This window comes from Netta rufina (genome assembly GCF_964035555.1).
Source record: "Netta rufina genome assembly, chromosome: 6".
In the NCBI taxonomy this organism is placed as follows: domain Eukaryota; kingdom Metazoa; phylum Chordata; class Aves; order Anseriformes; family Anatidae; genus Netta; species Netta rufina.
Window position 1 is genome coordinate 35904679 of NC_140129.1, and position 16374 is coordinate 35921052.

Here is a 16374-nt window from a genome sequence, read left to right on the forward strand (position 1 = left end):
CATACCCTCAACTTGTATGAGTTTAAGTCCCCTTGGAGATACTCAAAAGCCATCTTGGACATGCTCCTGGGCATACCTGGAGTTGGACAATATGACCTCCATAAGTCCCTTCCAACCTCAGCCATTCTTTGATTCTGTGACCTGTCATTATTGTCTTCCATATCTATATCTGAAGGGTGTTTCCTGGAAGGAATTGATTTATCAGGGCCAGGAGAGGGTAATGCTATGAAAGCTGTGTTCTCCCACCACCACAATGCCCTGTGGTCCTGCCCAGTGACATGCCGTAGCACTCCTGGTGTCCCTCTCCCACCTGTATCATATCTTCCTTTGCTCTGAAGTCTTCATAGAGATAGACTTTCTTGATATCAGGGATTTTTTTCCTCAGAGTATAGGGAGATTTTGCTTGAAAAAAGTTTTTCCAATGTATTAGCAAAATCCTGATTTTCAACTGTTTATACTATAATTGCACTTAAATAGATTTCCATTTCCCTGGATCCATAGTAGGGAAACTAGCATTTCCAGCTTATGCAATATCTAGTCCTTACTATTCTCTGTTACTTTTACTTAGAAATATAAATAGCAAGGTGTTTTGTGACCTTCTACTGTATTACTTAACCCCCAGTATGCATATAGTAGTAACAGGGTGAATTAGGGGAGGAAAATAGAGTGAGGATTAAACTCTGTACCGATGTTTTGTAAAGGAAATATAAAGCAACTCTTGTCAATGGAAATTTTTTTGAGGGGGATTTGAATAGCTAAAGCACGTTTTATTGGGTTGCAAAAATGCTGAGACAGGAGATTGAAGAGCAGCACAGAGAAGGTGATCATTCTGTACAGTTCCCTCTAGTCCCTGCAAGGGCACGACAGCTTATGTGTTCAGTTATTTCTTCATTTCCAATTTTATGATCACAGAAACAGAAATCTCATCCATGCTGTTAGTAAAATTGTTGCTTGTTTGTTTTTTTTTGGTGTTGTTGTTGTTTTTTTTTTTTAGATCTGGGTTTGACTCTAAGATGATAGCAGGGTGATAGCGTGGTCCTTTAATGCACTTGTAACATGCATGTATTGAACTGTGGAGGTAAGATATGTTAATTGGCTTTAAAGCATGTCATTTTCCTTTGAAAGATTTAAAATGTGTGGTGTGAGCAGGGCCAAAGACAAAGTGTAGTGGCTGCCAGCTGGACATGACAGAGGCTTGCAGGGAGATTACACCATAGAGGAGAATGGCTTTTGAGATAAGGATAATCTTTTACATAAACTAACTCTTCCAAGACAGTTGGATGGGTGAGTGATAAGGACAATAATAAAACTAGCAACTGACACAGCTCATAGTTATCCCGGTGTTCAAAGATGATCAAGAACTTACTGGCAAGATTGTTCAACTCTCCAGATCACAATGACATATAAACTGCACAGATACTTTTTTTTAATGAAGGGTCCTTAGATTAATACTCTTCTTTTATGTTCTTCAGGTCAATCCTGTAGCCATGGAAAAGTCTACAACTTCAGATACGGCTTCTGAAAAGCCAAGTCCTTCCCACAGTACGGGAGCTGTTCAAATGAGGATCAAAAATGCCAACAGTCACCACGACAGACTGAGCCAGAGCAAATCTATGATTCTGTCTGAGAATGTGAAAGTTGCTGAGCCTGTAAGTAAAGTATTTCACAAGTCTTACCAATTTTTTAAAACCTACAGAAGGTAGGAGCTGGTATCTTAACCACACTTTTAATAAGCCTTTGCAAGGAGGCATTTAATGACACTAATACATTTTTAAGAGTACAGCTAGGCATTGGAATAACAAGTTTCCTTTGCCAAAAGACAGAATTAGACTTTCATGTCCAGGATCATAGCATTTCAACTCTCAAGTGTTACAGTATTTAAATACAGTTGCTGTTGAGAATAATACTTACATTATGCCATGGCATCTAAAAAGACAAACACTGAAACCAGACAAAAGAAAAAGAAACTGAAATTACAACTCTGTGAATACGGACAACTTTGTCAGTAACAAGAAAAGAGTATTTCTATAAGAATGAATGAATTGCAAAAATCAGACACTGAAGTTATCTTAATATTTTAATAGTTGACAGAGTTGAAAGAGTCGACTCATTTTTTATCCATTACCATTTTTTTTTTAAATTAAATAGTTAGTGATGAACTCTATTGCCAGTTGTGTCCCTGCCCCTGTACTCCTCCTGAGCTACTAAACAAACTGATTGGTATGAGTCTCCCCTGGTTAATTTTCTTCCATAATGGTGGCAACTTGCAGCTGAGGCCATATGATGTTACAAAATTATTTATGCAATGTTAGCCACTTTTTGGACTCCAGATCCATTTTGTTCTCAGAGAATGCAAATGAGGGAGAAAACTCTGTTGGCTGGGGACAGAGTCCCAAGTCTCAGTCATTTTTCACATCCATGCAAGCTATTGATTTTTTGTTTGTTGATATAATGGATTCCTATGAAATATTCAGCTTTCTAACAAAGTTATTAAATGGAGAAAGCCTACTATAGCAGCTGTATTTTCTGCCCTTTTTATGCTAGGCTCAAACTCAAAATTCAAACTAGGTTAAAAATGTAACATTTTAATCATTAGTTTATCTACTATAGCTTAACTTATTTCAAGGACATAACATTTTTCTGGAGAGAAAAATCTCTTTAGGTTGTTGCATCTGATAAGATACTCATTTCCTACCAATTTGAACATTTTCTACAATTTTCTACAATGCATTGTACATTTTTTCCTTTTTATCTAAAGTGAAATGTTCCACCATTACAGACCTGAAACGATGCTTATTGTAATTTACTGGGAATACTATAATGTATTATCAGGAAGAACTGTACCTTTGAAAAAGTTTAAAAGTTAAGTATATTTAATGATGCCTAACATATTTTATTGGCTGTGTTTAACAAAAGGCACTAGGCTGCAGTTGTTTTTGACAAGCATGAAAACATCACAGCATGAGACTGCAAAAGGAATTATGTAGAGAAATTACAAGTGATCCATCTCTCAATGAATTATCCACCTCAATAGCCTGCAGAACTCAGCTACCAATTAACACCTACTTTATTACATGTTGGGATGTACTTAATAACTTTCATGTGTTTATGCACTATTACCTTGACTGATGCCTCTTGTACAATTAGGCATAATTGGCATATCAATATGCAAAAGTTAAAAGGATTAACCCTCTTAAAACTAATGAGCATTTCTGTATCCAGCTGCTAAATGAGACAAAATTAGCATTTTTCACTTTTGGGCAGGATTTTATCATGCAGTTTCTCATTGTTGATATTACCTTGTTACATAACTTTAGTTTGGGGGATAGTATGCTGGACTGTTACAGAGCAAGGGCTCTAAAAAAGTTAAATTAGACATAAATATTCCCTGCTGCATCCCAATAGCCATAGCAGGTACAATATATGTTTACTGGCTGAGAGCTGAAAAGTTGCTTTGTGTTACATTTGTTTAGTAGCTAATTATATAAAAGCGGAGTTTTACTGAGTATATGTCATTTTACCAAGCAAACTTGGCTCTGATATAATAGACTGAAAGCTTGCCATGCTACTAATTCCCTTTCTATTTCAATTCTTTTCATCTCTTTTCACCATGCAGAATTTTCTGACTAGATATTGACAGACTGAAAGTGTTCTGGCGTATTTACTTAAATAAGCTTCTTAAAGTTGTTTGCTAACACCCAAACTAAAAGCAAAATTCCTAATGATCCAAATGTTTTCCAATACGTGCTTAAAATGCAATGTAATTTGAGTTAAAAGACCACTGAAATATCAATTGCATGTATAAACTGCATACTGACAGGTCTGAATCTGTGCACGTGCCTTTTGAAGAATTTGGGGGAAAGTATTAGTGGGAGTAGTCTCTGGCTATCCAAGGGTCTAGAGAGAACAAGGTTCAGCTGATAAGTACACACACTCACACAAATATATATACATTTAGTGATCGTGTAATTTCATTGCATACTTTTTCAGTATGCTTATAAACTTTACTTTTGCATTTAAAGGCACACAGACCCCTACTGAAAAATACACATTAGCAGTATGCTAAGCAAAGCCAGTTATTTTGTGCTAGAAGGAAAAAAAAAAAAAAAAAAAAAAAGATAAATTTTCAATTTTGAAGAATCCACCTCTATTTAGATCATTGTAGTCCATAAGGTATCAACTGGTCATGGTTATTTTCTATTTTACATTGACTGAATATTTTTGTCCGATCTTCAGAGAGATTTTTCATTTTTAAAACTAGAAATAGCTGAATAAGGGACTCTATATTACCCTTTCTCCACCCATATTAGGCATGTGCATTATACTATATATTCTATAAATAAATGGGTCAAATCCTCTTTACTCAACTTATGCAAAACCTGACTCCAGTGGATTAAGGCAATCAGCATTTGGCACATTTTGAACAATCAACAGAACTATGTATTTATAAAACATACTTTAAAAAAATAAATAAAATTAACACTCCGGACATAAAGGGCAAAAAAACAGGCACAAATCTAGAAAGATCGCTGGTGATTTATAGAGAAGAAAATACATAATTTTCTCTAAGGGATTTGTTGTATTCTAAAGCATTTGCTGTGATGCTTGTAAGCACACCTGGGGCTATACTTCTGAAGGTGGACAGATTATTTTCTGCAGTGTGACAAAGAGGGATATGCATCATACATCAGTAGGGCCATATGCACTTGTGCATTTTGTAGTAGTAAAGATGCAAATAGGGGATGCAGAAGCTAACTGATGCAAAAGCGAAATGTAGATTCGTGGGGGTTTTCATTATTTATTTGCTATGGAAATGCTTGAGCATTGTGCAAAGGTTGAAATTGATATTAATGTAGAGTTTAAAGAGCACAAATCATGAAGCTGGACACACACTGTGGTAAGCAAGGGCTCTTTCTGTGCTTAATGTTAGTGTCTGAACCAGCAATGTAAATGAATATTTGCTATTTTCATCTCTTAAACCCCAGGGAAGTGCATTTTGTTTCATTCAGAACAACTTCAAACAATGAAATGTCTTTTTTTATTGGTGTCTATATTAAGAATTAGAGCCTATTTAGACATTCCAAAATGTTAATGTATTAGAGCTTTTTCTTATTAGGTTAAACAGACTGGTAGGTTTATTTATCTCTCTAATACATTATCAGAGGAACAGGAAGCAATCTTCTTTTGTTTCTTACTCCTGTGATCATAGAACACTTGCCAAAGTTATGGCTAGCCAAAAAAGACAGAAATAAAATTGCTAAAAATATAAGCCTTCTGTTTAGCAGAGTTTTTGAGCCATATTTTGAAATTGTAGGGCTCGTACATGTTTACTTCAAATCAAGCTTATAGTCAAGTTTGAGGCTTTGTTGGTATAGATTGTCCTGAAGTAGATCCTGATATTTAATTAAAATGACACTAAATCACATTGAATTGATAAGACTTGGCATCTCAAACAAAGGTAATTGCCCGTATTGGTTTTGTACAAAAATAGAGCTGCTTGGAAAATGTGCAGCCAACACAGACTGTCAACTCCATTTATAGATCAATATGTGAAAACCATTGATCAGGCAGGCATGTGTAACAGTAACACTTTGCATTTATTTGTTGTTTTTATACCATGTTAAGGCTTACAGGATTATCGGCTTCCAAAATATTTTGACTTCCTCATAAATATGTTATCTGTTTAATGTTAATTACAAGACAGACTCCAGCCCTCTTTTAGAGTATTTTCAGTTTCATTGCTATGGGTAGTTTTAGCTGAAATGGATTATTTCAATCTCTGAGAGATCATCACAGCTTCTTTTATAGTATAGTCTATTTAGGGAAAGTTTCTGAGGATTCATTTTTTCCCAGTTTACTCTTTTTCCTGGAGGAAAAAAGCAGACAAACAAAAAAAAACAACACACAAATCTTGACAAAATATTTCCAGAAGCAGAAAACTTCCTGCTTTCAAAGTTGTGTACATTGGAGGTAGAAGGTAACAAATATTCTCTTTATTGTGTTCTAACAGTGACTGCCCAGGCTTTATTCTCCCCAGATTTTATCATCATGCACTAGTCCATTATTTATGCATCTACTTTTATCACTGTAAGGAAAGAGCTGTGTTCCCTTCAAGGTGTTACACAAATCATATAATAGCACTGGGACTGAAATAGAAAAGTATATGAGCTTCCCATGACTAGCGTGGTAGTTGTTAATAAATGCAAGCTTGCAGTGATGAGCAGATGAGCACTTTGTTCCCCCAAATAATTCAGGGCAGGTAGGAAAGAAATAGATTTGAGGGGGAAAAAAAAAAAAAAAAAGCAACGAGAAAACACAAATGGAAAAAAAAAATCTGTTGGGTAACATTAGTTGATCTCCTTTCTAGTGCAGGAGAGTGAGAAATGAGATGTCATATGTCCCCTTACTTTATTCACACTGGTTTTGTACTTTCAAACTCAATATGTAGTTGTGCCTGCAGACCCACTCACTCAGCCCTTGGCTCTTGTTTTCCATCCATTTCTGTCTGCTTTCCCCCACTTGAGGGGCAGGCCTCATGTTTGAAACCATGTTTTAGGGACTGAAAGCAGAATATACATTAGGATGTTCTACAGTTCAATTTACCTTCTATAAACAAGTTTCCTCATTGGAGGAATGCAAGTTGTCTCCCAAACGTTTTTCAGGATCCTGTTTTGTCTGCAGGCATTTTTTCAGCTGCATATCAGAGTAAGGCTCAGAATGAAGCCTTTTTTTTTTGTTTGTTTGTTTTTGTTTTTGTTTTTGTTTTTTCCTAATTTTTCTTATATATGGCTTATGAGAAGATATTCTTTGCTGCATATCTGTATTATAACACTTCAACAGAAAGAAACTTGGCTAGAAAGGAAGTTAATTTTATTGTTAAGCTAGCCATTTATTTCTCCTCCAAACATTTTCACTGTACCATTTCAGCTGCATTGCTTGATAGGCAGCATCATAATGAGATCATAGAAAAATGAAATAACCAGCACCTATTTCTTCTTAAAAGCTAGGATAAACTCATTTCAGCTCCATTAAGGGAGTGGTGAATGTAACTCGTTTGGCTTCCTTGTTAAGCCAAACTGAAGTTCAGACGAGTTGGAAATGCTGATTTTGACTTTTACTCAGTGTGACAGAAGGATAGAAAAAAAAAAAGGTTCAAAAACCTCCAGGTTTTTTCTTTTTTCTTTCTTTTTTTTTTTTTTTTTTTTTTTTCAATCTTACATTATCTCATGCTGTGAAAATCTTTACTCTATTTACCAAGCACAAATTAGTCTTGCCAAAGGTTCTGAAAGTTTGCTACTTCAGCTTAGATCCTAAAACTTCAAAGAGAGATGCAACTCTACAAATTAGTGTATGTGCTCTGCCATGGCTATTTTAACTTGAAGTTAACTAAATTCGTTTATAATTTAGTACTGATTGAATGCTGCCATAAATGTACATGGGATACATTTTTTAAAGTTAGTCCTCTGATTACTAATTTGAATAAAAAACTCTAACCTTGTTAGCATCTGGACTTATTTCCATAATAACAACCCCTTCAGAACCTACAAAGTAATGAATAATTGACAACAAATGAAATGTTTTGATAGTTGTCGGCACAAAGCATGTTTAATGTTTTGTGTTGCTTCCTAGCTAATTATGTAGATGACACATTTGTCAGACCTTGACTGCCATTAGAAACGTGTTTCCAGAGGGGAGAAAAACAGGCTATTCATAGAGTAATTAACTAGAATGCTCAATGACCTGTGAGAGATTCAAATGGCTGCCAGTTCAGACATTGTTTTGTTACAGAAGCAGAGGGGTAATTAAAATTCCAAATTACAGTGCTATGATGAAGCATTTGTTTGTTGACAGTATACTCTTACTCTAGTTTGTTAATTCTTTTTTAAATTGCTTCTAATCCATTTTATAGCTTTAGGAGCTCCGTCTTTGAATTTACCGACAACTAATATTATGGCAAATTGTTCTTCAGCGGAGCTCTGCGGGCTTGGGGAGCACAAGGTGGGTGGGATGGCTTAGCTGTGCTTTCCCTGAACCGACTCACCATGTGCTATCACCCAGACGTGGCCAACGCGGCACATCTTGTGAAATGGTACATTTGTAACGCCGCATTGGGGGAGATGTCTGATTACGTGAAGAAGGAGTAATGGTAATCAAACAAATTGAGGAAGGCATCCTGAGATGTTGGAGGGAAAGAGCTGATGTGGCCAGTAGGTGAGCACTTTGGGATGCTGGATTCAGGGCAGAGCACTGCAGGCTGACCAGCTGCGTGGAGAAACCAGGCCCCAAACGTGAAGGACGAAGCATTTCCTAAGAGTCACCCGTGTCTTTGCCAGCACCCTTTGCAGGCAGCAGTGGACGTGACAGGACGAGGCGTCCACTCCCGCAGGAACGGGGGCTCTGCGAGTGCAAAGTGTTAAAGTTCCCCGAACAATGAGCTAAACGCGAGCCCGAGTGGAATATTTATTTACTTTGCCAAAAGTGAGAAAGCGGTTTTGTTAAAGAGATCTGACAGAAGTAACATGGTGCTTGATGCAGGGGAGCTGACAGCGGCATGGAGTGAGCGCTGATTATCCTGAAGACACTGTCAGCTAGGATTGATTTCCACTTTCTCCGTTTATGTAACGGTTCCTGTAATACAGCTGACCCCAAATCACGTTACCTTGTCATTTCTCTGCATGGATCAAGAAGAGATGAGCTGAAAATAGCTAGGCACTGACCTTGAACTTGCCAGAAAAGCGAGAAGTGACAGCGGGGGGTTGCGGCACGGTCCCCGCACGGAGGCGGGCGGCTGCTCTGCGGCGGCGGCAGCACAAGGGGGCAGAGCAGCACCAGGGATCCCAGGTAAAGCAGGAGCCGGCAGCTGATGCTACCGAAGCACGAGTCCAGGCCAATTGGCTTTTTTTTTTTTTTTTTTTTTTTTTTAATTGGAGGGATGCTAGAAGGAAAAGAGCTGCTGACTCCAAAATCTTGACTCTCCCATCATATGTTGCTTGGAAAATAGGAATATTCGAGGCGATTCTTAATAGTGAAATAACTTCCCAACTGAAGGCATTGCTAGGAAGTTTTGCATCCTTTTCATGAATACCTCTCCATCATTTTCCTAGGATCTAGTGAGAGAATGAAACATTTCTATTATCATTAATAGAGTTGTCTATGATTTGAGGGATGCTTGACAGGATCAGTGTGTTCCTCAAAGCCTACAGATCCCTTTGAGTTTCACAGACAACTTGATGTAAATATTTAAAAAATATATATATTAAGCCTGATAGGAAAATAAATAAATAAATAAATAAATAAATAAATAAAAATACTTCTACAGCTGTGACATTTCTCTCTTTTCTAATGTATGCCCTGAGGGGGGAAAAAGTCAGTTGTGAAAATATTATTTTATTTACCATCTAAAAACATGCTCTACTTTTGTTTTGTATTTTCTTGTCATTTGTGCTTGCCTTTCAGCAGCCCTTTCTGTCTTTGGTGCTTGTAGTGGCTGTGGAGACAGGACAATGTGGATTTCGGGGTGTCACTGCAGGTGTGAGAGCTCAGGGCATGACCAGGAACCCCATAGCCACCCTGTAAGTTAGGCAGACTCAGTTTCCACCTTCATTTCTTTTAATTTGGCAACATGAGGGCAGGTGTGCCTGCTGGAAAGGGGATGACAGTCTGTCCAACAAAGGCCTTGCTTCTCTGCCTATCATCTGGTGGGTCCCTTAAACACCGGCCTTTTCACCCAGCAAGGGTCAGAGTCTTCCTGTCAGGACACACAAGGAAAGACAAAGTGCAAATAGTTTGTTCTTCTTTTGAAATTATTGATGTTTTTCTGTATTGTGTGGAATAAAGATGCAAATTTATGGTAAGGTCAGGTTTTGGCCATATCACATACATCTTGTTTCAGAGCAGTTGCAGACAGGCATTTTTTCTTGGTGGTACCTGGTGACTGGGGCTGCGTATAGAGGAAAAAAGGAAAATGCATCCCTCCACTTCATTCTTTCCATCAAAAAATGTGCAAAAATTATGAATTTGATACTAAATGAGGTGAACTGGAGCATCTCCAAATGTTTATCTCCCTTATGTCTTAGTTTGCTCAAAGCCAAAGGACAATCATGGGATTGTATTAAGAGCTTGGAGCTCAAAATTTGCTTGTTCCAAACTCTGCCAAATAAGGCTTTTAGTCTGTCCTGGTAGGGAAGCTGGGGAGAAATTGAAAACCTAGACATGAGATTTTAAATAGTCAGAAAATAATATTTTCTGAATAATATTACTTTCTGTAATTTAACTTTCAATTTAAATTGAAATAATCTCAGTGCTTTTGTGTCTTCATTATTTCATATGCCATACCACACATCCTCATTGTTTGTTTGCTTGTTTAGTAGGAAAAACTTGTTTCCTGGATCTGCTCTGAATGTGCTTTCAGGCTTTTACTTTTTCTAGTATGCTATCCTGTAAATAGTGACTCTCAAATATACAGATTGTTAATGATACTGAAGTTACCACCCTGATGTTAAATGTCCCAAAGCATTATGCTCGAGTGCGTGCAGGGAAGAGCACTGATGCTGGTGAAATGACTAGAAAGAAGACATATGAGGAGTGACTGAGGGAATTGGGATTATTTAGTCTGGAGAAAAAATAGCTAGGGAGCGGAGACCTCACTGCTTTCTACAACTACCTGAAAGGAGGTTGCAGCAAGGAGGGGTGTAGGTCTCCTTTCTCAAGTGACAAGTGATAGGACACAAGAAAATGGCTTCCCCTGACCAGGGGAGGTTAAGATTGGACATTAGGAATAATTTCTTCATGAAGAAGGAGGTCAAGCACTGGAACAGGCTGCCCAAGGAAACAGTATAATCCCCATTCCTGGAAGGATTTAAGAGATGTGGGGATGTGGCACTGAGGGACATTGTTTAGTGATGGGACTCGGCCGGTCAGATTGGTGGTTGGACTTGGTGATCTTGAGGGTCTTTTCCAAGCTAGATGATTCTGTGATTTTGTGAAAGCTACATGTTTTTGCTACAAGTGAGAGAGAGCAACATGCCACAATGTTAGAGAGAGATCATTTTATATACTTATTATTTCACTTGGCCCCCACGATAGACTTCTCTTGTATTTATTCATTTCAACCAAGTGGAGAAGGAGCTGATCTAGAACTTTCAATGTTTCTCCCAATCCCAAGCTATTTGTTGGACTGACAAGAGATTTTTAGTCCTTTCTTCTGTTTCTGTACCCACAAAACTGAATTGAGGATGATGCTTATCTCCTTTGCACACTTTCCGAAGTCCGCCTCAGAGCTGGGTTGACTGTTATGTTTCAATCATGCTCATTATGTAGATAATTTTGTTCTCATCATATTAACTCTATTAATTGAAATAGAATTATTCCACAATTATAGCTAGTGTAACTGAGAGGGGAACTTGGCCCCAGGCCCTGTACATTTTCCTTATCTATATTCTCTGTGCTTAACTATTTCACTATTTTTTCATTAAAAAAAAAAAAAAAAAAAAGGTCTTTTGGCTTCTTCATTAATAAGTTCTGTTCCCTTGATTCTACACCCATGTGCTTTTAGGCTGCATTGTCTCTCTCAGGCTTTTAATGTTTTATAATATATATTTCAAAATGTATAGTTAGAAGTATTGTTTAAAAGAGTCTCTTTGGCAATATGTGTCCGCAGACACTGACAAGGAACATAAGCTGTGGAATTATATTCCTCTTCCACTATTTTTATTAAGTACTGTATTACAGCTAAATTGTGGCATCTAACACACTTCCTTTCAAAATGCCATAAGATTTGAAATATGTAGGTACTGAAACTGAGCTGATATCAAACTTCCCATAGCTTGTCTTGGGCACCTGACCCGCACAGTTTCCCACAGGGTAAAAGTAAGCTCCATTTCTTTAAATTTCCAATGAGAAGGGACATGTGTCTCCTTGCATTGAGTTACATTATATCACACCATGTGACGCAAAGTGACCCGATGCAACATGACAGGAGAGGTAAAGAACCATTTTTTTCATCTTTTATTACTGCGCTGAAATAATTGCACTACAGATGCAACAAAATGGGGATCAAGTTATTTTGCACATGCCCTAAATACATGCGCTATTGCACAACATAGGGACACGCACACTAAATGTTGTTTAATACACTCAGAAGAGATTTTAAAACAAACACCGGAGTGTCCTTGTTAGGCAATGTGCCTATTCTTAGACAAACAGTTGACAGCAGCATTCTCCTGCCCTAAATCAGATCAAATTCCCTTTGAAGCCAGTGGTTCTTTTGCAGGAAAAAGAAATGTAGGATCAGATCCAATCATGTTAACACAGCAGTATTTTATTTTCTGTTTGATTTCTTGTTTGGTGAGATTCATGTCTTTAGTGGAAGCAGGTGCTGATCATCTGTGATTGTGTGTTTATGGCTGTGTGTGCATACACACACAGCAATTTCACATCCATGGCAAAACTGAAATTCAAGCCTTGCCCTTCAGAGGGCCCAAGACCCTACACCTTGAGAGAAAGAAGGAACTTGGCTGCTCAGTGTACAGCCTGTGGGGAAAAATATTTTTTTTTTCTTTGCTTTTCAGTAATACATTGCTGAATATGACTAAACTTTAGAAACAGTTATGCTCTTCTTTTCCTGTTTATTGTCTGTCTAAGCTGCCACATACTCTGAAAGTTACAGTAAAAATTTGCATTTAGGAGTACAGCTGAAACACAAACCCAGCAAAAATGCACTATCCTTTCTAATCTCTGAATCTTCCCCCAGTTTTGGAATCAAATTTGAAAGGTTGTGAAATACTCTATCCCATTTTCCCTCACTTTCCTCTCCCAGAGCTCTGCAAGAAAGATTGTTTTCCTGGATCTTCCATCCATGGCCAGCAATGGAAGCACTGCAGCTGTGATGAGCGAATCTGTTCTCATGACATTTGTAGCCCCAAGGCAGGTAGAAAACCCAGAGAAGCATCCAAACTTCTGTGTGTTTATTTGGACCAAACCTGGGTTTTCGACCAACTTAGCTTTACATCAGCAGTTCTGTTATCCTTAAGAGCTCATTCTTCTTGACTGTGAATCTGAAGTCAGACTCGTACTTTATAATCTCATTACACACACAAAAAAAACAACCAACCAACCAACCAACCAAACAAACAAACAAACAAAAAAAAACAACAATGTTTAAAAATTAAAGTGCCAGGTGCCAACTCTTTTCAGTAGTTGGCTACTTCAACTTTGAGCTTTCCATTTTTTATCAGCAAATGATAAACAGAAAATTCACTGCTCCCAGTTTAGATCTTTCTCAAAATTAAAGTGTAAATCTAAAGTGGCCACCTGTAAGCACTAAAACCTGAAGACATTTGGACACAAGTTAAACAAATTGTTTTTAAAAACTGCCAATTGGTTGCATCAGGTTTTAAGAATAACTTTGCAGGAACGATCCAAAATTTGTGTTTTAACCTTTTCAATACTGATTTATTTTTTTTTTTTTGGTTGGGGGGGTGGGGAAGGCAACTATATTTTTATTTGTTTTTAGTCAAGAAAGTGAAGAGCTGTGAAAAGAAATAACATGCCTGTAGATAAGCTATTACAGGAGAATAAAGGTGACAGTACCATGAACATCTCAAAAACATGGGAAAGGTTGGGACAGTGGGGTTTTGGTGTTGAAAAACATGGAGTAGGCAGGGAGTTGAAGAACCCAGAGGTGGATGGGTGGGCTGGGAGAAGCTGGGTGGTGAAGCTGAATTTACTTCAGCTGTGTGGAGTTGTGGGCTTTGGCTGGATGAAGGGTTGTTCTCCTGGTCTGCAGAGCTGGTGCTTTGCTGGTTTTCTGGGAGGGTTCTGGTCCTTGTCTTAGAGGTGTGAGTTAGGGAGGAGCTTCTCATCTCTCCTGTGGTTCAGCTGAAAGCTATGCAATGTGTGTTCAGGTAAGCATGGATTTCTATGTATGGTAGTTTGCAGAGCATCTTTAATTAAATTGAATTTTGCCAAAACTCCTAACCCTTCAGTCTTGTGGGTCATATGAGCTTTATGATGATCTAAACAAGAGGGACTCCCCAATATATCCTGAGCATTTTATGTGCCCACACGCCAACAGAGCCTTAAAAACTGCCACTGTTTTCTGGAAATCTTGTTTTTATTTATTTATTTATTTTTTTAAATGTAAATGTTTTCAAGGTTTTATTGCAGATGAGCCTGATTACATGAAAATTTACCTTTAAAATACTTCCTACTTATCACACAGTTTCCTTACCTAGAAAATCCCAGTGCAGCCACTGCTAATGCTTGATAAGATTTGTACCTGGTAAATTCTAAATTACATTAATGCACAAAGCCAGCGATGCCAGGCTCCCTATTGTTACAGTTATTAAAGCTGTAACTGAAATGATATCTCTCATATTGATCTTCAGTGAGCAGCTCTTATCCAGAAGCTTTGTTTCACATTAAAGACACTAATGATTGTCTCCACAAAATGAGCAGCTTAATAGTTAGAAAAAGTTAAATGGAAAAAAGAAAAAAACTTTGATAGCCACCTTTGATAGCTCTTCATTCCAACATCTCTCATAGCCACAAAGTGCAAGCCAAGCATTAATAGACCTTTTAATAAAATGACTTAAAAGAAATCAATGGGATTTCTCACAAAGCCTAATTTCCAGCAAGATATATTATTTAAATGTTTGTATTCCTTTTGAACAGCTCATGTCCTCCCATAGCTGCCAGAATTCTTCCTGGAATTTCTCAGGGTATCTTTTTAGTGTGTTCACTCATTACTTTTTAATTTATTATAATTATTATTTATTACCTTACAGAGATTTAAAAAAAAAAATAAATAAATGATGAAAATATATGTCCTGTAGTCTTCCAAGGCTGAAAAAATTGGAGAGAGATCTCAAGAGAGAGAAGCCATTGCGAATATTTATTTGTGGGGAAGGGGGAAGTCAAGTTAGATGTGTACCAACTAGGAGACTTTTTAGGGCAGCCAAAGGTGGACTTCAAAAAATCTTTTCCGTCCTTATCTTCAAGTGAAAATAGCAATGTCCTATCGGTACGTCTGTTCAGCTGCCATTGTCTATGGGTGGTGGTCTCTGGAAGAAAGATTCTTGTGTTCAAACTTCCCAAAATGTCTTCGTCACATTTTATTTGATTTCTGATCACTGGATGAAGAGAGCAATATGTTAGTAACAAGATAAAGACCTGTAACACCTGAGGAGTTGACTAAAGTTGGAATTGAGGGGTGAAGAGAATACTCGATTTTTTTTAACTTTTATTTATTTATTTATTTATTTTCTTGGGACTTCTGGGTAGGTTTTCTGTTAGTTTTTACTTTGTTTGTTTTGGCTTACGGGGAAGAGCAGCTGTTGATTTTCTTTTTGGATTTAACTCCCTCATTTTGGCAACATCAGCCAGAATGCAAGATAGGTATTTCCATCATTTCATGTAATAAAAGGAGAGAAATACATGTGAAATTTTTCTGTTCTGTGATCTCACTTACTGCATTTGATATGTGATGTGTATCTATTGGTATCAAAGGGAAGCGTTTGTTTTGTTTTTCTCTCTCATGACCAACCAGCAGAAAACCACAAATTGTTCTATCCAGCTTCTTTGGGAAAGCCAATTCCTATTTACTATTTTACATAAACAGGGATGTAGTATGCTAGTGAGGTAGAACCTGAGGTATCAAATCAATTTGCGCTACTACAGGCAGTAGTTAAACAGAGGTGATACCCTTTGCGGGATGGCTTTTCTCTGCTAAGTTCCAGTCTATTTACAGTAACAATTAGGTCAAATCCTTCCTGCATTGCATGTTCATAAAATAAATCAGGAAGAAAAAAATAAAAAAAAATAAAAAGGAGAGTATTGTGTTGAAGAGAAGAAGGATACAGAAAAAAGTACAGAACAGTGGGCTACGCTGGGTTCTGCAGCCAGAGAAGAGTATTTACCTCGTCTCTCAGTATCACGTGCACCCTGGGTGCTCAGCCCATATTTCTACTGTGTTTTTCCCAGGCTCCAGTGGAAAAGCCTGGATTAAGCTAATGCAGGGACATGTTTTGGCCGCTTATTATTTATTACAATTTTAGTTCCAGGTTTCAAAAACAATTAGGGAAACTGCTTAATAGGAAAATGACTCTAATTACTTGTTAATTGAGGTTATCTGCTTCATATTATTCAAAACATAAATTGTGTTGACACTTGTATCCTGATATGATTACTTAATAAACAGACTGAAGATGCATCATGAATTCATGCACCCCCAAAAAGGTATTTTATTTTTCAGCTATGATTTGCTCATCCAAAAGATGTAAAAAATGAAGCATTTGCATTAAGCTCGGTTATACAATGTTAATTCCAAAATATAAATTATACATTTCAAATAGTCAAAAGGTGAAGTACTGATAT

At 37.4% G+C, this 16374-nt stretch overlaps 1 protein-coding gene across 1 annotated transcript in view; it reads left to right on the top strand.

Moving 5' to 3' along the window:
- ARHGAP15 (Rho GTPase activating protein 15) overlaps window positions 1–16374 on the top strand; it is a gene marked incomplete at its 3' end in the record, with an annotated part of 333310 nt that overhangs the window by 16162 nt on the left and 300774 nt on the right. The window contains exon 2 of the mRNA XM_084289199.1: window positions 1473–1649. Coding sequence (XP_084145325.1) covers window positions 1488–1649 — 162 coding nt within the window. The 5' untranslated portion in view covers window positions 1473–1487. The remainder of the gene's footprint in view (window positions 1–1472; window positions 1650–16374) is intronic.